Source organism: Neovison vison, chromosome 9, assembly GCF_020171115.1.
Source record: "Neovison vison isolate M4711 chromosome 9, ASM_NN_V1, whole genome shotgun sequence".
In the NCBI taxonomy this organism is placed as follows: domain Eukaryota; kingdom Metazoa; phylum Chordata; class Mammalia; order Carnivora; family Mustelidae; genus Neogale; species Neogale vison.
In genome coordinates this window covers 20,892,266-20,914,475 of record NC_058099.1, presented here as the reverse complement: position 1 = coordinate 20,914,475, position 22,210 = coordinate 20,892,266, and the positions used below count along the sequence as shown (strand labels likewise).

The window sequence follows — 22,210 nt, the reverse complement described above, 5'->3', positions numbered from 1 at the left end:
TACCATATTTGGAATTATTTTTAATCACTATTTCTTCAGGTTTATGTTTCCCTGCCTCCACCTTCCTTTCTGGGACCTGATTTACACATATGTTTGGACCACCTGATTTTTTTCCTATAGTTTACTAAAGACTGTTCATTTCTTCCTCAATATTTTTTGGTCTGTGTGCTTTAGTTTCTACTGCTGTCTTTTTTGTTGTTGTTGTTTGAAGTCATCTCTCCACCCAACGTGGGGCTGCAACTAACAACCAAGAGATCAAGAGTTATGTGCTCTAGCACCTAAGCCAGCCAGGCACCCTTTTACTGCTGTCTTCGAACTGACCGTTCACTTATTCTGCAGAACATATGTGCTATTAATGCCACACCATGTGTTTTTTAGACATATTCTTATCTTTAGAAGTCCCATTTTTCTCCTTATTATGCTAACAGTTTCCTTTAAATCCTTAAATATGCTTTTAATAACCATTCTGAACTCCAAATCTGCTAATTTCATTATCTCTGTCCTTTCATAGGTCTCTTTCTTTTTTAAGGTTTTCTTTATTTATTTGGGAGGGGAAGAGAGAGAGAGTGCAAGCACGTGCATGCATGCACAAGAGCAGAAGGAGACACAGAGAGGAGGGAGAGGGAACAGGGAAAGATCCCAAGACAACTCCACTCTGAGTGTGGAGCCCAATATGAGGTTCACTCTCCTGATCCTGTAAGACCATGACCTGGACCGAAACCAAGAGCTGGACACTCAGCTGACTGAGCCACCCAGGTGCCCCATCTAGTTTTCTCTCTGTTGATTGATTTTCCTCCTGGTTATGGGTCACAGTTTTGTGGTTCTCTCCATGTTTGGCAATTTTTGATTGAATAGTCAACAATGTGAGCACTAGAATTTGTTTTATTCCTTTAATGTGCCAGAGTTTTTTCTGGGAAAAAAGGTAGTTTCAGATTAGGCAATTGTTTTGGAACTTGTTTTGAAGCTTTGTTAGAGTGGGTTTAGCCTTTATGCTAGAACTGGTGTACCGTTACTGGTAAGGCATGTGTAGCTTACTATTTGGCAGCAGATTCAAAGGGAGACTTCTGGAGCACTTTTCTCACAGAGCTCCCTCCTGTCCCATGCATTGCCTCCACAGCTCCCAGTTGCCTCAGCCTTCCCAAGCATGGATCTCTGTCTCTTCAACTGAGCAATTCTGCCATGTTTGCTGGGGCTCCCCCCAACCTTAAATAGAGCCCAGAAAAATTCCAAGGTGATCACAGGGCTCACCTCATTTGTTTACTTTTATCTGAAATCACAGTCCTGCATATAATAATAATATATTTCAAATAATGGCTGCTTAAAAGAAAAAAAAAAATCACTGCTCATGTAAAAAGTCCAACTGTAGAAATTTCCAAATCCAGAATGGTGACATAAAAAGTTACCAGTGACTAGGGCTCTACTTGTCTTTCTGTTAGGGTGCAGCCCTCATCTGTATCATGTAAGATGGAAGATGAAACTCCTGTAGGATGTAGGATAAAAGAGGAAAAAGTGCATCCATGTGGAAATGTTCCAGAAATATCTCCTGTTAACTTCTACTTGTATCTCATTAGCCAGGACTTAATCACATGACCACACCTAGCTATAAGGAAGACTGAAACATGGCTGTTTAATTTGAGAAGCAACACACCCAGATAAAAATTAGCGTTGTCACTAAAGAAAACCAAAAAGTATTCGGGTACACAATAGTCTCTGCCAGAATTCCTAACATTAAATTTAAAAAGAGAAGTATACAACTCACGAAGAAATGTATAAAACTTTTTCATAATTATCAAAGGACATAAAATAAGACCTATAAACATGAGATCACAGGTCAGGTTCCCAGAAGGAAAGGCACAACTGTGCTTATCACCAATTCCATTTGATGTCTTGCAGTAAAACCACAATTGTGTAATTCTGAATTAATTTAACTTGGGAAGTTTCTTCTCCATGTGTAAAGTAACAGGTGTTAATAATGTTAACCCCAGGGGCACCTGGGTGGCCCATTGGGTTGGGGACCTCTGCCTTTGGCTCAGGTCATGATCCCAGCTTCCTGGAATCAAGCCCCACATTAGGTTCTCTCTTCACCAGGGAGTCCGCTCCACCCCCTCCACCCTGCTGTTCTTCCTGCTTGTGATCTCTGTCAAATAAATAAACACAATCTTTAAAATAAACAAATAAATAAATAATGTTAACCCCATCAATAGAACTTTGCCAAAAGCTAAATTATATCAGTTTTATCATCATCTGCTAACAATGAAAAATCAGTTATTACCTAAAAATGACTGAATGTTGAATCATTTCAGTGGAATCAAAATAAAGCTTTTGGGAAATCACTCTATCAAAAGTGAAATACCTAATACTAATGGAAATTGAGTTTTTATTTATTTATTTTTAAAGATTTTATTTATTTGACAGACAGAGATCACAAGCAGGCAGAGACGTAGGCAGAGAGAGGAAGGGAAGCAGGCTCCCCGCTGAGCAGAGAGCCCGATGCGGGGCTCGATCCCCAGACCCTGGGATCATAACCTGAGCAGAAGGCAGAGGCTTTAACTCACTGAGCCACCCAGGTGCCCTGAAAATTGAGTTTTTAAAGTTCTATATGAAAAGGGCACCTGGGTGGCTCAGTATGTTAAGCATCTGACTTGATTTCAGCTCAGGTCATGATGTCAGTGTTGTGAGATTGCAGTGTTGTGAGATTGCATGTCCAGCATGCAGCCTGCTTAGGATTGTTTCTCTCCCTTCCGTCTGCCCCTCCTTCCTCCCTCTCAAAAGCAAAGGAAAAAAAAAGTTCTACATTAAAGATCGATCAACTTTTTTTGAGGTAATAATACAAAGATAAGTTTTTGTGCAACAGTTCTATAGGGCAGACGTGTACTTGCAATTAGTTTAGTACATACTTAACTCCTTTACCAAACAAGCAATATTCTACTAATAGATAGTAGAGTCATCAAATTTTAGAAATTATTTTTAAATCCACATTTAGATTAAATGAACCACAAAAATTTTGTGATAAGATTACACTGAATACCAAAAAGGTCCTTCGGCACAACTGTACACTAGGCTCTTTGACCTACCCATTATCAATGTAATTTTTCAAATTTCTGTATCTTTGAAAAACTACCTCACACAGGCATTAAAAACTCATTTGTAAATGAGCCCTAAAACCTTTCTCTCCAAATTTGTTCAAAATCAACTAGGAATCTTTATTATAGTCAAGGAATGGAGCACCCAAATCTTGAAATTTTAGTTCTTTTAGAAATTTTCAAATATTAGACCAAATATCACAAAAATATTTTTGCTGTATAAATGACCTCAAAAGAAAAAAAGTGAAATTTCCCCAAGTCATGTCAACAGCCAAGGCCCTCAGTGAAAGCAAATTAAAATCAGAAACTTCCCATCAAGAAAGAAAGAAAGGAGGAAAGACAGACTCATCTTTCAAAAGTATTTAAAAAGGAAGCCCATCTCTGTTCAGATTCTGATGGGGAAATGTGAATGTTTAGATTCTGAATTTTCTCTTCTTCTCTGGTCTAAGAATCTCCAAGGCAATAAAGCAACATACACATTAGACCATGTTAGGGGCTGGTGATACCTTACAAAGTTTAGCAGAGCAAACACAAAACACCTTAGAGATCCTCAAAAAAGAAAAAGCAATTCAGCTAAAAATTATGACTCACACAAGGAAAAAAAATACGTTATAAGCAAATATTTAACAGAAGGACTAAACAGCACATTACACAAAGCTGAACACAGAATAAGTGAATCAGAAAAACATTTTAAGGAAATCATCCAAAATATAGGACCTTAAGGGGAAAGACATGCCAAAGAATGTAAGAGGTTAAAACAAATACAGGACTGAATGAAATGGTCCTATACGTTTCTAACTGGAGTTCCAGGAGAAGGAAGTTCTGGGAAGAGCTGGGTCACTCCTAAGAAAGATGAATGAAAGTAAGTCTCTAGCAATGGTCCTCAACACTAGCTGAACCTTAAGATTACCATCTAAGAAGTTTTAACAATAAACAAACTGCTCATCCCTCTACCCCAGGACTTTAGAATTGGTGTGGTCAAGGTATCTATATTTTCCTCAGAGCTTCCCAAGCTATTTTAGTGATCATCCACGGTTGAGAATCTGTGATCCACATCTACAAATAGCTAGTTAAGCCACTGAACAAAAATAAGGAGGAAAATGTTTTAAAATGACTATAGAGAAGTAATTTTACCTACAAAGTAATAACCAACACTGACAACAGACTTCTCAACAACAGACACCAAAAGAATAATAGAACAATACATTCATTGTGTTAAGAGAAAAAACTGGCAACCTAAAATTCAAAATAGCTAACTAACATTGGATAGTGATAATGAAATAAACATTTTTAGTGAAACTCTGAGAGGTTACCATTTATAGAGCTTTGCAGAAATAGCTACTAAAGAGGATATACTTCAGGAAGAGAAACACTGAACACAGAATGGGATATAAGACATTCAAAACATAAACGCAAAACAGAACAAACTGCTGCTGCCAGCTAAACTCCTATTTCATGTGTCTTTCTTTTCCTAAGTAATCAATAAACAAACATGAAATCTTTCTGGTTATCCATCCTGGTAGTTCATATACGTGACCAAAGTGACCTATTTTTAAAATAAAAATATAATTGGCCCCACCTTAGATTTACTGTACTCTAGGAGTAAGGGCTTTTTTTTTTTTTTTTTTAAAGTAGGCTCCATGCCCAGTATGGAGCCCAACATGAGACTTGAACACATGACCCTGAGATCAAAGCATGTGAGCTGAGATCGGGAGTCAAGAGGCTTAACCCACTGAGCCACCCAAGCCCCCTAAGTCTCTAGCAATTTTTTTTTTACAACAATTATTTTTTAAGCATTTTTACAAACATACCTGACCAAGAGGATAATTAGGTTTAGAAACTTTAGATTCTTTATTTCCTCATACAACAGTATCCAAGTATGGTTCCTCAAGGCAAATCACTATTACCCAGAAACTTGTGCAAATACAAATTCTGAGGACCCACCTCAGATCTACTTTATTAGAAATTCTGGATATGGACTCAACAGCTTTGCTTTAACAGGCCCTCCAAGTGATTCTGATGCCAGCTCAAGTTTGAGAAAACACTTTAGTTTCATGCTCAGATTACTCTACTCACACTTCTACGAGAACAAGTCCTCTGCTGCTGTCCTGTCCACAAAACCTTTCCATTTAGTACTGTGGAACAGTGTACCATGGTTAACTAATTCCCATATATTCTTAATCTCTTCCATGAATTTTCATTGCATCTTTTGCCTTAACAGAACTTAGTCTACTTCTCTTATACAGTCCTCACAAAAAAGCCATTCATTCTCCTAAACACCATATAGCTCAGGGTCTGGAAAGTGAGGTCCACTCATTTCCTATTCCCTGTAACCCCAAAAACATTTGGATAAAAATCTGGCCTTCAGAGGCACCTGGGTAGCTCAGTTCATTGGGCATCTGCCTTCGGCTCAGGTCATGATCCCACAGTCCTGGGACTGAGCCCTGCGCTGGGCTCCCCACTCAGTGGGGAACCTGTTTCTCCTTCTCCCCTACTTATATACTCTTTTGTATTCTTTCTCTAATAAATAAATAAAATGTTTATAAATAAATAAATATCTGGCCTTTTCTGAAACTCTCCACTCTTCATGCCTTTTCAACTGTGGATGATGCTAATTTCCAAGTTTCTCTCCTGATGGTGAGACCAGAAGAATCCAGTGACTACCCAACACTTCCATTTGGATGTTGCAAAGGAACCTCAAATTCAACATATAAAAATCTGAACCTGTTATGCTGTCCAACTTCTTCCTATATATTCTACATAAATGGCACCACCATTCATCTACCCAATTATCCAAGTCCAAACCTGGAAATAAATCATTGATGGAATCCCTTATTCAAACATTCAATTAGTCACCAGCTATTATCAATTTCACCTTCTGTGAATGCTTTCGTTCTATCACAACTGCTAGTGGTACAGTACAAATTACCACCCCTAACTGGGATATTCTGTACAGTAAGAGCCTCTTAACTATACTCCACCAGTTCATTTTACAGTCCCCAAATTTCAAGAACATTTATTTTTAAACCACATGGGAACGTACAGAATGTAAGTTATGTTCCAATTTTTAAAAAATCATGTGATCTTAAACTATAGTTTTAATACTTCTAATATGCTAAACCATTATTCAACACAAGCTTTTAAATCCAGCTTTTACTCAATTGTTCTGGGTCACCAACTGATTGACAGTTTTATCACAACTAAAAAACACAAAGAAGATCAATCAAAAAAGTAATTATCAAATTAGATCCAAATTCTTAAAACTTAAGATCTACAATTGGTAATTTCACTTATGTGAGCTTGACTGCAATAAATTTTAGTTTTGTTATAAATAATGGACTTCAAGATGTGTTTGTAAGATGAGCAAAGAACACTGTAAAAAAAATATTTTTTGAAACTCACAGAAAGAAAACATTTTAGATTTTGAAAAAGTGAACTCACCATACACACCTGTAGAAGTAGAATTGTTCATGGTAAAAGGTCCGTTAATGACACCAGAAGAGAGAAGCTCATCAGATCCCCGCTGAAAAGCAAGACCAATAAATACTATGTTAATAAAATGAGCCCTGGATAATGGTCCACGTTTACTACTAAAATTATCAAAAGTTAATAATATTACTTTGTCTGAAGGTCAAAACATTTAAGGCGAAGTCCTCAAGAATCACAAAATCTAAATAAAGGTTGGAAGTAAATTTTACAGAAGAAAATTACTGCATAGCCACATGGTTGTTATTTAAAAAAAGAAAGAAAGAAAGGTAGATTGCTATCACATAATGGGGGACATAATCCTGCAACCCTGTTATGAACAGATGTTATATCTGAAGTACCAGAAATCACATTTAGGGGTTGCACCCTGAAATTGGTTTTGTTTTCTTAAGATTTATTTGTCAGAAAGAGAGAGCACGAGTGGGGGCCGAGGAGAAAGAGAAGCAGGCTCCCCACTGAGCAGGCACCCCGATGTAGGACCCAATCCCAGGACCCTGGGATTATGAACCAAGCCAAAGGCAGACACTTAACCAACTGAGCCACACTCGTGCCCCCAGCATATTTATTTCTAAGTACTCATATGGAAATCATTTGTGTAGTACCTGCTAAGAATCCCAACTTCTTGATACCTATGTATTTTTTTAAAGTTGAACACAAAGACACAACTTATTTCTATATTGACCAAATCCTTTATAATCAGTGATTTTTTTATTCATTAATGTTCACAATGATCTTTAATGTGTATGATTTTTTAAACAACTTGTGTTTAAATAATTTCCTTTTTCCTACATGTAAGAGTTTTGACCAATTGTGGGAGACTGGATGGCTTAGGTCATGATCCCAGGGTCCTGGGATGGAGCCCTGTATCAGACTCCCTGCTCAGCTGGAAGCCTGCTTCTCCCTCTCACACTCCCCCTGCTTGTGTTCCCTTTCTCGTTGTCTCTCTCTGTCAAATAAATAAATAACATCACTTAAAAAAAAAAAAAGGAGTTAAAATCAAACAATTTCCTAATGTCACTGTTTAACTTGGTCAACTCTTTTTTTGAAGATTTTATTTATTTACTTGAAAGATTTTATTTATTTACTTGAGAGAGACTGAGAGAGGGAGAGAGCATGAGAGGGGAGAGGATCAGAGGGAGAAGCAGACTCCCTGCTGAGCAGGGAGCCCCATGCGGGCCTTCAGGGTCATGACTTGAGCAGAAGGCAGTCAGTCATTCAACCAACTGAGCCACCCAGGTGCCCTTACTTGGTCAATTCTTAAGATCAAATATTTTGGTCTACAGGATGATAAAACTTAATTCCCAAATTATTCCACAAATATCAGAATAGTTATAATTCTCCAAAAGATGTTTAATGTTTAGGTGTTAAGTATCACTATAGGACAAAACTTCAGCCTTTGCTAAAGAAAGGCAAACCACCAATGTATTTGCGTAATAGAAATACAAGTATTTAAACAATCCTGTATTAAACATCCAGATATTCCCTTTGGTTCTTCACTAGAAATTTATACAGACAAGGTGGGACAAGAGGAAGAAATTAAGTAAGCACACAAAATGAAATTAAAATGAAAATCTCAACTTCTGGAAGGACCAAGATTAAGGCCTCATTTAAGGAGCATCTGTTATATTCCTGATAATACCTTAACTCTGTGGTTCACTGGCTACTTGCAGCTATGGAGAAAGATGAATTTCTGCAGGTTTAAAAGCAGTAAAAATTTAAACATGCCCAGTATGTTTTTATCTCTGAGAATTTGGTAAAAGAGGTGTTACTAACAGATATATTTCCTACATATACATGAGTTTAGTATTAATATGTTTCTATATGTAAACTGAGTTTATTTGAAATTACTAAAACCATTTTAGCTTTTTCCTAGACTTATAGAAGTATGTTAAAATGTCAACTAAGCACTAATTCTAGGAGGACTGCACACTTAAATGTAAAATGTATAATAATAAAGACTCTAGAAGGTAACAGAAGAGTATCTTCATGATTTTGGAGTAAGGAAAATTTTCTTAAATAAGACACAGAAGTACAACTATAAAGGAAAAATACAAATGAGACATTGAAATTAATAATTTTATTTACAATATATATAATATCAAATCTTAATGTTGCACATCTGAAACTAATACTACATGTCAATTTTTTTTTTTAAGAATTTTATTTAGGAAAAGACATGAGGAATCTAAAAGGCAAGTTATAGAGAGGAAGAAAGTATCTGCAATTACATATAATCCCAACAAGTATTTTTTTTTTTTTTTTAAGATTTATTTGAGAGAGACAGTGCAAGTAAGAGCGGAGAAGGAGCAAAGGGGGATGGAGAGGGAGGAGAAAGACTCTCCAGTAGATATCCCCATCCCCACCCCACTCCGTGAGCAGGGATCCATCTCAGGACCCTGAGGTCATGACCTGAACGGAAACCCAGAGTCAGAGAAGACTGAGCCATCAGGTTTTATAACCAGAGGGGAAAAAAACCTCATTAGCATCACTAAAAAAAGTCAAGGTAAAAGAAAACCACAATACTTCAACAGGTACCTAACAAAGTGGCAGACTGTTTGTTTCAGAATATTCGTGATTTCTCCTCCTGTGAAAGGATTTTTCACCCCCATCCATGATGATGTGACTTGCAATGCCTCCTGTGAGAGAGAATTTCCGACACTGAGCACGGTTTTGTGATAGGCTTTTTTGGCCTACAGAATATGAACAGACATGACCTTCAATAAATCCAAACAGAAGCATCAAAAGATTTTAGCAGTTTCTGCTAATTTTTTCCCTTTTCCCTCTGAAATAGGAGCATATTCCAAGAGGGGCTGCTCTTTCGGCCTAATTTCCAGAATAAAAACACATACAGCTTCACAACAGCCACCAACCCTGTAAGTGAACCAGAAACAAATATTTTTCTAACCTATATCTAAATGACTATTATCGTATCCAATAAACATATGAAAAGATGCTTGATTCCACTGGTCATCAGGGAAATGAGGTTAAAACCACAATAAAATACTAGATATTAAAAAAGACTGACAATATCAAGAGTCGATAACAACATGGAGCATCCGAACGAGTATGTTACTAGTTGGGAGTGCAAGCTGGCACAGCTTTGGAAGACGGACTCAATAACGGTGAAGTTGAATCTACAATCCTTATATATTCTACTCCTATGGATAAACTCAGGAGACTGCATGTTTATCTGTACCTAAACAAATGAGAATGTTCTCAGCAGCATTATTTCTACCTGCCAAATAGGAAATAGCCAGTTATCAATGAAAGAATGGATGGATTTCTTTTTAAGTAAATAAAGAAATTTTTTTCATTTAAATTCAATTTGTTAATTATAGTTATAGTTATAGTGTATTATTAGTTTCACAGGAGGAGGTCAGTGATTCACCAGTCTTATATAACACCCAGTGCTCATTACATCACATGCCCTCCTTAATGTCCATCACTTGGTTACCCCCATTCCTCTACTCCCTCCTCTCCAGCAATCTTTGGTTTTGTTTCCTATGATTAAGAGTCCCTTATGGTTTGTCTCCCTCTCTGATTTCATCTTGTTTTATTTTTCCCTCCCTTCCCCTATACTACTGTTTTGTTTCTTAAATTCCACATAGGAGTGAAATCATACAATAATTTTTTCTCTGACTGAATTATTTCACTTAGCCTAATTACCCTCTAATTTCCATCCATGTCATTGTGAATGGCAATATTTCTTTTCCTTTTTTTTTTTTGATGGCTGAGTAATAGTCTGTTATATGTGTGTGTGTATGTAGATATACATGTACACACACATACACCCCCCATATCTTCTTTATCCATTCATCCGTCAAGGGACATCTGGGTTCTTTCCATAGTTTAGCTATTATGGACATTACTGCTGTAAACATTGGGATTCAAGTGCCCCTTCCAATCACTACACTTGTATCTTTGGGGTAAATACCTAGTAGTGCAATTGCTGGGTCATAGGGTAGCTCTATTTTTTTTTTTTTTAAGATTTTATTTATTTATTTGGAAGACAGAGATTACAAATAGGCAGAGAGACAGGCAGAGAAAGGGGAAGGGAAGCAGGCTCCCTGCTGAGCAGAGAGCCCAATGCAGGACTCAGACCTGAGTCAAAGGCAGAGAGGCTTTAACCCATGAGCCACCCAGGTGCCCGTGGGTAGCTCTATTTTGAACGTTTTGAGAAACCTCCATACTATTTTCCAGAGTAGATGTACCAGCTTGCACTCCCACCAACAGTGTAAAAGGGTTCCTCTTTCGCAAAGTGGATAGATTTTTGTAAATGCAGTGATTTATAGCAATAAGAATGAACTACTGCTCCATAGAGTAACATAAATAAAGCTCACAAGCGTGATAAGTCAGTCACATAAGAAGTCAGTCACAAAAGATTATACACTATACTACTGTATTATTGAGTTCAGAAATATGGCCAAAACTAAATGACACACTGGACAGCAACATGCAAAAGAACAAAATGCACCACTTTCATACACCACATACAAACATAAAGTTAAAACAGTTTAAAGATCTAAATTTGAGACCTGAAAAAATAAAACCCACAAAAACAGTAGAAATCCGGGGCACCTGAGTGGCTCAGTCATTAGGTGTCTGCCTTTGGCTCAGGTCATGATTCCAGGGTCCTGGGATGGAGCCCTGCACATCAGGTTCCCTGCTCAGTGGGAAGCCTGCTTCTCCTTCTCCCGCCTCCCCTGCTTGTGTTCCTTCTCTAGCTGTCTCTCTCTGTCAAATAAATAAATAAAATCTAAAAAAAAAAAAAAAAAAAAAAACCTGTAAAAATCCTAACTCCTTTGACCATCAGCCACAGCAACTACTTTCTAGATAGGTCTCCTGAAACTAGGGAGATGAAAGCAAAAATAAACTATGGGGACTACATCAAAATAAAAAGCTTCTGCACAGCAAAGGAAACAATCAACAAAACTAAAAGGCATCCTACAGACTGGGAGAAGGTATTTGCAAATGACATATCCAATAAATGGTTAGTATCCAAAATATATAAAGAACGGATACTACTCAACACCCCAAAAACAAATAATCCAATTAAAACCTAGGCAGAAGACAGAGACGCTTTCTCAAAGAAGACATACCAACAGCCAAAAGACACATGAAAACATACTCAGCATCACTTACCATGAGCGAAATGCAAAGCAAAACTAGAAGATATCACCTCACACCTGTCACAATGCCTAAAATCAACAGCATGGGAATCAAAAAGGTGTTGGCAAGGATGTGGAGAAAGGGGAACCCTCTTGCACTATAGTGGGGTAATGCAAACTGGTGCAATCACCGTGGAACACATTATGGAGGATCCTCAAGAAGTTAAAAATAGAGCTACCCTACAATCCAACAACAGCGCTGAGTATTTGCCCAAAGAATACAAAAATACTAATTCAAAGGGATACACGCACCCCAATATTTATAGTAGTGTTACTAGCTACAATAACCATATTATGGAAACTGCCTAAGTGTCCATCTATTAATGAATGGATAAAGAAGCTGAGGTATAGGGGCGCCGGGGTGGCTCAGTGGGTTAAGCCTCTGCCTTCGGCTCAGGTCATGATCCTGGGATGGAGTCCCACATCGGGCTCTCTGCTCGGCAGGGAGCCTGCTTCTTCTTCTCTCTCTTTCAGCCTGTTTCTCTGCCTACTTGTGATCTCTGTCTGTCAAATAAATAAATAAAATCTTTAAAAAAAAAAAAAAAGAAGAAGCTGAGGTATACATACACAACAGAATATTATTCAGCCATAAAAAAGAATGAAATCCTGCCATTTGCAATGACACGGATGGAGCTAGAGGGTATTATGCAAAGCAAAATAAGTCAGTCACAAAAAGAGAAATACCACACTATTTTACTCGTATGTGGAATTTAAGGAGCAAAACAAATGAGCAAAAGGGAAAAAAGAAAATGAGAGAGAAAGAGAGAGAGAGAGGCAAACCAAGTAACAGACTCTTAACTAAAGAGAACAAAGAGATGGTTACCAGGAGGGAAGTGGGTGGAAGCACATGTTTAATAAACAGTGATGGGGATTAAGGAGTGCACCTGTGAAGAGCACAGGGCAATGTATGGAAGTACTGAATCACTATACTGCACATCTGAAACTAGTAGTACACTGTATGTTTTAATTTAAATAAGAACAAACAGAAAAAAGCTAATGTACTTCAAGGACACCATCAAAAAAATGAAAAGACAAGCCAGAGAATGGGATAAAGTATTTGCAAAATCTAAATAATAAAAAGACGTATTTGTAAAAAACAGGCAAAAAGCATCTGAAAAGTCATTTCTCCAAAGATATACAAATGACCTCTAAGCACATGAAAAGATACTCAACACCATTAGACATTAAGGAAATGCAAATTTTAAAACCACAGAGAGCACTTCAAACAAAATTTAAGACTATGACATCACCACACACCTATCAAAACAATTAGAATAAGGAAAAATGACAGTATCAAATGCAAGGGAGGAATGTGGAAGAAAGTGGATCTCTTATTAATTGCTGACAGGAAGGAGGGTACAGCGACTTTGGACAGTTTGGTGGTTTCTTTAAAATGAAACATAAAAAAACAATCAACCATATTCTCAAAATGAAAAATCACATGTTCTATGATTTTATTTATGTAACATTCTCAAAATGACAAAATTATAGAGGTGAAAAAGAGACCAGTGGTTGCAAGGGAGCTGAGATAGTTGGTGGCAGGTAATGGGTATGATTATAAAAGGGTACGAGAATGGAGATCTTTGTGGGGGACTGATCAATTCTGTATCTTGATTGAGGTGATAGTTATGTCAATCTACACAAGCAATAAAATGAAAGAATTATAAATAGGCATTGTACAATATCAACATCTTTGTTTTGATAATGCACTATAATTAAAATGCAACCATCAGAGAAAACTGTGAAGGGTACACAGGACCCTTCCATAGTATCTTTACACCCCTAAATTTTTTCCAAATATAAAGTAAAATAAATAAATAAATAAATAAAACAATGAAACAAAACAATGAAACAAGAGATGCATCATTCTGAGCCAGAGGATTCCTACTGACTTGAGACTTCCTCCCTGCCTAAAACAGTCATTACCATCACCTATGCTGAATCAACCTGCTCGGCAGGGAGCCTGCTTCTCCCTCTGTCTCTGCCTGTGCTCGCTCTCTCTCTCTCTGACAAATAAATAAAATCTTTAAAAAAAAAATGTTTAGAAAAGGTTGATCAAGCTATGAACTACTACAGTTAATTCTCAGAGTTCATGCCTATATAGTGCTGATCCAGAAGGCATCCCTTCAACGGCAGACAACATTCAAAAAACAAAACAAAAACACAATCATATGAGCTACTTATGGCAATCTATACCTAGGGTAAAGGAAGGAAAGAATCAAAAGGCAGACAATATACACCAGAAAAATTACACAACTTTAAATTATGAGCAAATAACGGGGCGCCTGGGTGGCTCAGTGGGTTGAGCCGCTGCCTTCGGCTCAGGTCATGATCTCAGGGTCCTGGGATTGAGTCCCGCGTCGGGCTCTCTGCTCGGCGGGGAGCCTGCTTCCCTCTCTCTCTCTCTGCCTGCCTCTCCGTCTACTTGTGATTTCTCTCTGTCAAATAAATAAATAAAATCTTAAAAAAAAAATAAATTATGAGCAAATAAGAGTGATTTGATTTTGTAAATCCTACCAAAGGATTTAAAAGACTGATTGAAAAAAAGAATAAATGCAGTTTCATGAAAGTCAGCCATTACAGAGAAGAGAACCAAAAGTGCAAACACCTTTCAATTACCCAAAGAACCAAACTCTCCTGCAAGGAACCAAATCTTGCTCTAGAATTTTTGTATCAAAAAGTTAAAAAAGAACAAATCTTCAGGGGCTCCTGGGAGGCATAGTCAGTTAAGCATCTGCCTTCAGCTCAGGTGTGATGCTGGGGTCCTGGGATGGAGCCCCAAGGGTTCCCTGCTCAGCAGGGATCCTCAGCAGGGAGTCAGCTTCTCCCTTTCCCTCTGCAACTCCCCCTGCCTGTGCTCTGTCACTGGCTCTTCTGCTCTCTCTCAAATGAATAAATAAAACCTTGGAGGGGGGAAAGGAACAAACTTTCAGAAAAGCACTCCCTTGGACGCAGGGGAGATTACTTAAAATGCATCTAGCAAAGGTGTCAAACTTTAACACAGACCCCACAGTGCTTGAGAGCTAAGAATCTAAAAAAGTTGTTTGCTGTCTTCTTAATGCACACATGCCACTTCAGTTCCCATTTTGGGAAGAGAACTGAGTTACTCACAGCTCTATTTCTATCTCATTTAATAAACTTTTACCTAGTTTACTAACTAGGAAATCACCAGTCAACAATTAACATGAAAGTTTTACCTGCTGCTTACTATTTAATCAAGTCTAAACTTATTGTAATGGCTATTAAAAGCTCTTTCTAACCTGGACCTCCTACTGGTAACACTCCTGTCCTGGAATTTGCCCCAGACACTCATCTTTATTCTTGCCTCTTTATGCTATTCTCCCATCTCAAACACTATCCCTTCACTACATATCCATTCTTACCTACTGATCACAAATAAATACCACATCCTTGAAAATTTTTCTATCCCCCAAATGAAGAGGTTGAACTTAATTCTGATTGTCTTAATTGTATGATTGTCTAAAATGTGTATGTTTTAGGATTTGAGCACACTTGCAAAATATATCCTTCCTGTATGTTTAACTATCAATATCACACATTTTGTCAAATATGTATGCACAGATTTTTTTCAGCTACTTTGAGGTCTATTACTGTGTCTTATATTTGATTATATTTCCCCACAGTCTATAGCATAGTGCCAGGTACATTACATGTAATGGATTTCTGCCTTGGTTATGCATTAGAATCATATAACCAGTTTAAAATAAATACTATTTGAGGAGCCCAGATAGCTTAATTAAGCATCTGCCTTCAGCTCAGTCTAGGGATGCTGGAGTCTAGGGATCGAATCCTGCATCAGGCTCCCTCCCTGCTCTGGGGAGCCTGCTTGTCCCTCTGCCCCTCATTCCCACTCTCGTGCTCCCTCTCACTCCCTCTCTCTCAAATAAATAAAATCTTCCAAAAAAAAAGGTAAAATAAAATAAATACTATTTATAAGGTCCCACCCCAGAGAGTCTTTCTTTTTAAAGATTTTATTTATTTATTTATTTGACAGAGAGAGAGAGAGATCAAAAGTAGGCAGAGAGGCAGGCAGAAAGAGAAGGGGAAGCAAGCTCCCCACTGAGCAGAGAGTCTGATGTGGGGCTCAATCCCAGGACCCTGGTATCATGACCTGAGCTGAAGGCAGAGGCTTATCCCACTGAGCCACCTAGGTGCCCCGCCACCCCAGAGATTCTTTTTTTTTTTTTTTTTTTTTTTTTTAAGATTTATTTATTTATTTGACAGAGATCACAAGTAGGCAGAAAGGCAGGCAGAGAGAGAGGAGGAAGCAGGCTCCCTGCTGAGCAGAGAGCCCATGCGGGACTCAATCCCAGGGCCCCGGGATCACAACCCGAGCTGAAGGCAGAGGCTTTAACCCACTGAGCTACCCAGGCACCCCCACCCCAGAGATTCTTAACTAGAAGATCCAGGCTGAGGCAAAACCTGTATTATTTCCAAAGCTCTAACATGTACCCGACTGAGAACTACTATAGAAATACTGTAAAAAACACAGAACATAAAGTGGTTTAAAATACAGTCTTCTAGAGTAGACCATAAGTAGGTTTGAACAGCTCCACCTTAAACTTACCTTTGTCTGATACTAGGCTCAGTTTGCTCATCTATAAAAAAGAATCACAATGGTACCCATCCTTGTGGGTTACTCTGAGGATTAACATTTCTAATACAAAGGTATCCCTTAAACACTTGCTATAAACACTGTTGATTAATTACTCATTTTCAAAAGGTACATGTATTCAGTGTAAGTATTACTAGCTAATAATCTCCAAAAGGTGAAAGGCAACATTCAATAAAGTAAACTTTGTAAAAAAAAAAAAAGTCACTTCCCCATTCTAACAACAAAAACTGATTTAAAAAATTGATACAAGACTTGGTTTTGATAAAACACGCTTAAAAACTGAAAGCAACTGGGGGCCTGGGTAGCTCCGTCAAAGGTCTGCCTTTGGCTCCTGTCATGATCTCAGTGTCCTGGGATAGAGTCCCACATGGGGCTCTAGCCTCAGCAGGGAGTCTGCTTCTCCTTCTCCCTCTACCCCTCCCCACTGCTCAGGTGTGTGCTCTCTCAAATAAATAAAATCTTTAAAAAAACTAAAACAAAAACTGAAAGCAATGCTTTTTGCATTTTATGTAACAAATTATTAAAATATATATCCATTTCTAATAAATAAAGCTGAAACCCTCTTTGTATAGGATTACATAGGATATTTAATAAAGTTCTATTTATTTATAGAACTGGGAATGAGAAAGAATAAAGTATTTATCAGCCTGGACATTAGGACCTTTCCTGCAGAACACTGATAAGATCTGTTAAAAGAAGAAAAAAACTAAAATTTTTCACTATACCTATCCTTATTTACACAACTTTGCATACTCATTCAATTATCTCAGAATAAATCTATAGATGTTAAATAGCTAGATTTTTATGTTTATAATTCATTTTTAAGTGCATTTTGCAAAGTTATAATATGAATCTAGGCTCCTCTCTATAATCCTTTTATAAGTGGTAAGCCTTTGCTACATTGTTATATTCTTCATAATTATTTTTAATGGATTCTTAATATTAGTGTTACTTGCAATTTATTGATATCATGGAATTATGCTACGTTATTACTTCATTTAGAATGCAGTATATTGCCTACATAAAGGAGCTTCTCAACAAAAAATATACTTAATTGCTAAAGCACAAGTGAGCTTCCCCATTTGACAATACTCCATAAGTATTGTCACACAATGGTGCTGGGAAAATAATGTATCCTAATGCCATTTAGAGAGGACAAACGATGTTCTGTGTCTGGTACTTTCCCAGACTTGGCCAAATGTGTTTCTTCCCTCAGCAGACTAAAATCTATATACTTTCCCTGTTAACCAGTAATCATGACTCTAACAGCTTTCAGTGAGTTCCATAAATCCTTCTAGCAAATTATGGGACCTCAACGTTGGTTCTGGAAACCCCCAGAACTTATACCTAGTGTCAGATAAGAGTAATCTTCTGTGGACCATGTCCCCTAACTTTGCAGTTGGCCTAATTCCTCTCATGGTTAAATGATGAATCAACCAAGTATAATAAAACTATTCATTTAACAAATTTTTAAAAACTTTATTCTTAATCTCTGAATTACCATTTGGACTTCTAACTGTAAAAGAAAAATTTAGCCTAAAAATGTGATCAAGTACACACATATACAAAAACCACAATAATTTAAATTTATATGACATCTTAAATAAATTAATATAACAACTGTCACATTCAATGTTTCCACATAAAATATAAACGTAATAATAAGAAAATGATTAACACTGCAGAGTCTTCAAAATAAAAACACTTAAGTGTGATAATTCTACTAGATCTTTCAAGAGCAACAGGAAAAGCTTTCCAAAAATTACATATATGTAAAGCAAACATCAGGGAATTAGGTGGAAGTGTTGGAATGGCTATTTTTATTTTTATACTTAATACACAAGAAACAAGATTTGATCCTAAAGTTTCAGACCTGGGAATCCTGTCTTATATCAGAAAAAGGGTTGACTATTCCTCAGGTAGACTAAACCACACATCTCTCAAATAATTATGATACTTTATTTTGACCCTAATAATTTCAGGATTGATAAACAAAAACAAGGAGAGCAAAAGGAGCTTACATTTGAAAATGAGGTCATAGGGTGCCTGGGTGGCTCAGTGGGTTAAGGCCTCTGCCTTCAGCTCAGGTCATGATCCCAGCGTCCTGGGATCGAGCCCCACATCAGGCTCTCTGCTCAGCAGGGAGCCTGCTTCCCCCCACCCCTGCCTGCTCTCTGCCTACTAGTGATCTCTGTCTGTCAAATAAGTAAATAAAATCTTTAAAAAAAAAAAAAAGAAAGAAAGAAAATGAGGTCATAGGAAAAGTATTCTGATAATCAAAATTTACTGGCTAAGCTTTTCCCCCAATAATTAATTTTCAAATTATACAAAACAAAGGTTTGTTTAATATTATAAAGCTCAAATCCCAAAAGTCATATTATTTTGTAAAGCTCTGTAAAAGATGACAAAAACTCAATTAGTTCCATATTATTTTAAACAGTCTTCTTTTAAAAAACAACTTTTCTTTCCTAGACATATATTCTTTCTCCTAAAAACACATCACCACCTATAATTACAAACCACTACAGTTCAAAAAAAATCTGAAAATTATACTTAATATTTATATCCTAAATGTCTGAAAAGCAATTTTCCATTATACCAAGGAAAGAGCAATGCAGACCTAGGTAAATTGAGTATCTCTCACAAGGGCTGACTACTATGATTTAAGAGATGGGTTGGAAAATAAGCAGGATGAAGACCCCTGTGCTACAGACAAACAAATTAACCTTACACAAAAAGGCTTTAATAAGCCGAATAATGAAGACATCTCGGAAGGTGGGCTGTATGAAAACACTGGATCAACAGTCTCCTTAGAAACACAAAGTAAATTTACATAAGTGCAGCAGTTGCTCTGTGCACTTGTTAGCTCTCTGGCTAAGTCAACACACCAATCAGCTGCCTCAAGTATCAATTACTGAAGTTCTCTCCTGCTGAAGAATAATGAAATACACAGGACAACAAAGCAAAGGAATATTATAATTAAGCAGCACAAATAAAGTGCTTCATTATCAAATTTGATGGGAAGTGGTTTTAGTTCGCGTTGAAGAGATATTATTAATATGATAGAAGGCAATCCACACAACCGAGAAACAGTTGCTAAAGTAACATGTAAGGAAGATTGTGAAAATAAACCTTTACTAACAAGTTAAATTTCAGATAACATGTAAAATGCATATGAAATTCAGATAGCATTTGTTTTATTCTATGACCATAAAAAAGAGGCTACCAAAATTACCCCAGAATTGTCTAAGATCCTAGTACTTCTTTTTTAAATATAAGAATCTGCATACTGGAATTAATATCCAAGTTCTACCATAAAGCCAAGGTAGTCCCCTCTATTAATATTTCTAGCAGAGAGTCTTAGTGAGGCTTTGTGAACACTTTCCAGAACGAAAACACGTTAATCCTGCTCTGTTAACTATGTTTTTTCATAAATAGAAACAAAAGTGATATTATGTAAAGTCTCACCATACTATATACACTTGTTGATTATGGTTTCCTGATTAATCACCTTTATACCCTCCTCCACAGAACCTACTATAATGTTTTACGTGGCACCTATGTTCAAATCTTTTTTGCTTCAAAAAGGAATAAAAATTAGAAGAGGAAATAAACTGAATATTCAGAGAAGCTTTCAGATTAACTCTAAGGCAGTAACTCCAAGTTTTGTTTTGTTTTTTAATTCAGCCTTTTGTTAACATTCACCCTTTCACAGCCTCCTCCAACTCAAAGCATATCCAAACCCAAAGGCACTACCTATTATTGGTGACTCTACCCCTACAAATGACATGGAGATCATATTCCCACAAACACTCTCCTCAGCTACTAATTGTGTGATCCTGCCTAAACACATTTCTTAAAAAACAATTACCTCCACCAACAACCCCAACATAGTTACCACATTGTTCATCTGTAGTATGTTCCTTTCCAAAGCTGCCACTGGTGAGATTTTAGAACAGTGAGAATAAAAAGGCAACGATGGGGTAAATTCTTCATATATGCAGCTGTGGCAATGTTCAAAATCCCATTTATGAACCTATTTCAATAAAATGATTCTGAGTCCCTTCATTTTATATGGGCATCTTAGCAAAAAATATTAAATCTTTAAAGGACAAATTATTCCTCCAAAGGCCTTCTAATTCAGGACATGCAACCAAAATGCCATTGATTTGAATATTCCATTCCTACTGTACAGCATAGTCCACATTGAATTCAATGTGTTTAATTGCCTTAGCAATAACATTCCTTCATTCAACAAATCCAACAAATATTTACCGAGCACCCAACTATGAGAGCCAGGTCTTTAACTTCTGGGGAAAATCCCAGTTGATGGGAAAAAACCCTCCCCCTAATGTACGGAGCTTACAATCTTGCAGAAGAAAACAGATAATAATCAAAAAATTTTAAATTACATAATACTTTTTAAAGTTATAAGTGCTTTTTGGGGCACCTGGGTGGTTCAGTTGGTTGGGCATCTGCCTTTGGCTTGGGTCATGGTCCCTGGGTCCTGGGATTGAGTCCAGCATCGGACTCCAGGCTCAGATTCTCCCTCTGTCCCTCACTCTGCCCATGTTCTCACTCTCACAAATAAATAAAAAATAATCTTTTTATAAATAAAGTCATACGTGCTTTTAAAATGTAGGAAAAGGAGCAGCCAGAGATGAAGAAGATAATACGATTTTAAACAGGCAGTGAAGGAAAGACTTAAAGTTACCTTTAAGCAAAGTCTTAAAGGAGGTAAGGAGTAAGCTATGTAGATAACTGAAGGAAGAATGTTGTAGGCAGAAGAAATTGGTATAGAATCTCTTGCATATTCTAGAAAACTCTGAGAAGGCAACTTCTCAGAGGAGTAAGCAAGGGGTAAAGAGAAATAAAGACATTAGGAGGGTGTCTAATAATGTGTGGCACTGAAGGCCATTCTAAAAAATGTTACTATGTGAAATGAGGGACACAGAGTTTTGAACAGAGGAGTAACATAATCCGATTTACTTTTTAAAGGATCACTCTAGCTACTGTGTTGAGAAAAGCAAATTCACCTAAATATTAGCAGGGATTATTATATCTGGCTTATCTACTTGTCATGTGTAAATACTAATTAATCAGAGAGAAAGGGGTTATTTTCTTTTTGAAAAATAGTGAACTTTAAAAATTTTGCTGGGGCACCTGGGTAGCTCAGTTATTAAGCGTCTACTCTCATCTCAAGTCATGATCCGGGGGTCCTGGGATCAAGCCCCACGTCAAACTCCATGCTCAGTCGGGCCTCTGCTTCTCCCTCTTCCTCTGCCTCTCCCCCCACACTCATATTCTCTCTCTCAAATAAATAAAATGTTTTAAAATAATAATTAAGTAAATAAAAATTTTGTCACCAAGAATTTTTTTTTTTAAAGACATTATTTATTTATTTGACAGAGAGAGACACAGTGAGAAAGGTAACACAAATGGAGCGGGGGAGCATGGGAGAAGCTGGCTTCCCACTGAGCAGGGAACCCAACTCTGGGCTCCATTCCAGGACCCTGGGATCCTGAGCCAAAGGCAGATGCTTAACAACTGAGCCACCCAGGTGCCCCTTCCATGGATCGTTCAATCAAATACATTTCATGAGGATTTTTGGTTAACTCTTCTATTGACCATTACCATACTGCCATCTCAAAAATGTTAACAAAACATTTATTTAATTTTATATTTCTTAAAATTTCTTTTAAAAAATAAAGTAAAATTTCTTTTTGCATCATTTAGTGAACTATAAGCACCTATAAATATTATAAGAGCCACATCATATGGACTTAAGCTGGTTCATGTTTCCTTAAAGAACAAACATCAAGAAATCAGAGTGAATG

General features: G+C 37.1%; 1 protein-coding gene across 6 annotated transcripts in view; it reads right to left on the bottom strand.

Annotated features, from left to right (window-relative positions):
- The window catches only part of PTBP3 (polypyrimidine tract binding protein 3), a 117,067-nt gene that overhangs the window by 72,142 nt on the left and 22,715 nt on the right, over nt 1-22,210 (bottom strand). For 4 of the 6 annotated variants that reach the window (XM_044265132.1, XM_044265131.1, XM_044265129.1 and 1 more), the window contains one exon: nt 6,525-6,606. In XM_044265132.1, coding sequence (XP_044121067.1) covers nt 6,525-6,606 — 82 coding nt within the window. Of the gene's footprint in view, nt 1-6,524; nt 6,607-9,104; nt 9,450-22,210 lie in introns of those variants that run through there. The other 2 variants (XM_044265130.1, XM_044265128.1) reach the window with 2 other exon arrangements.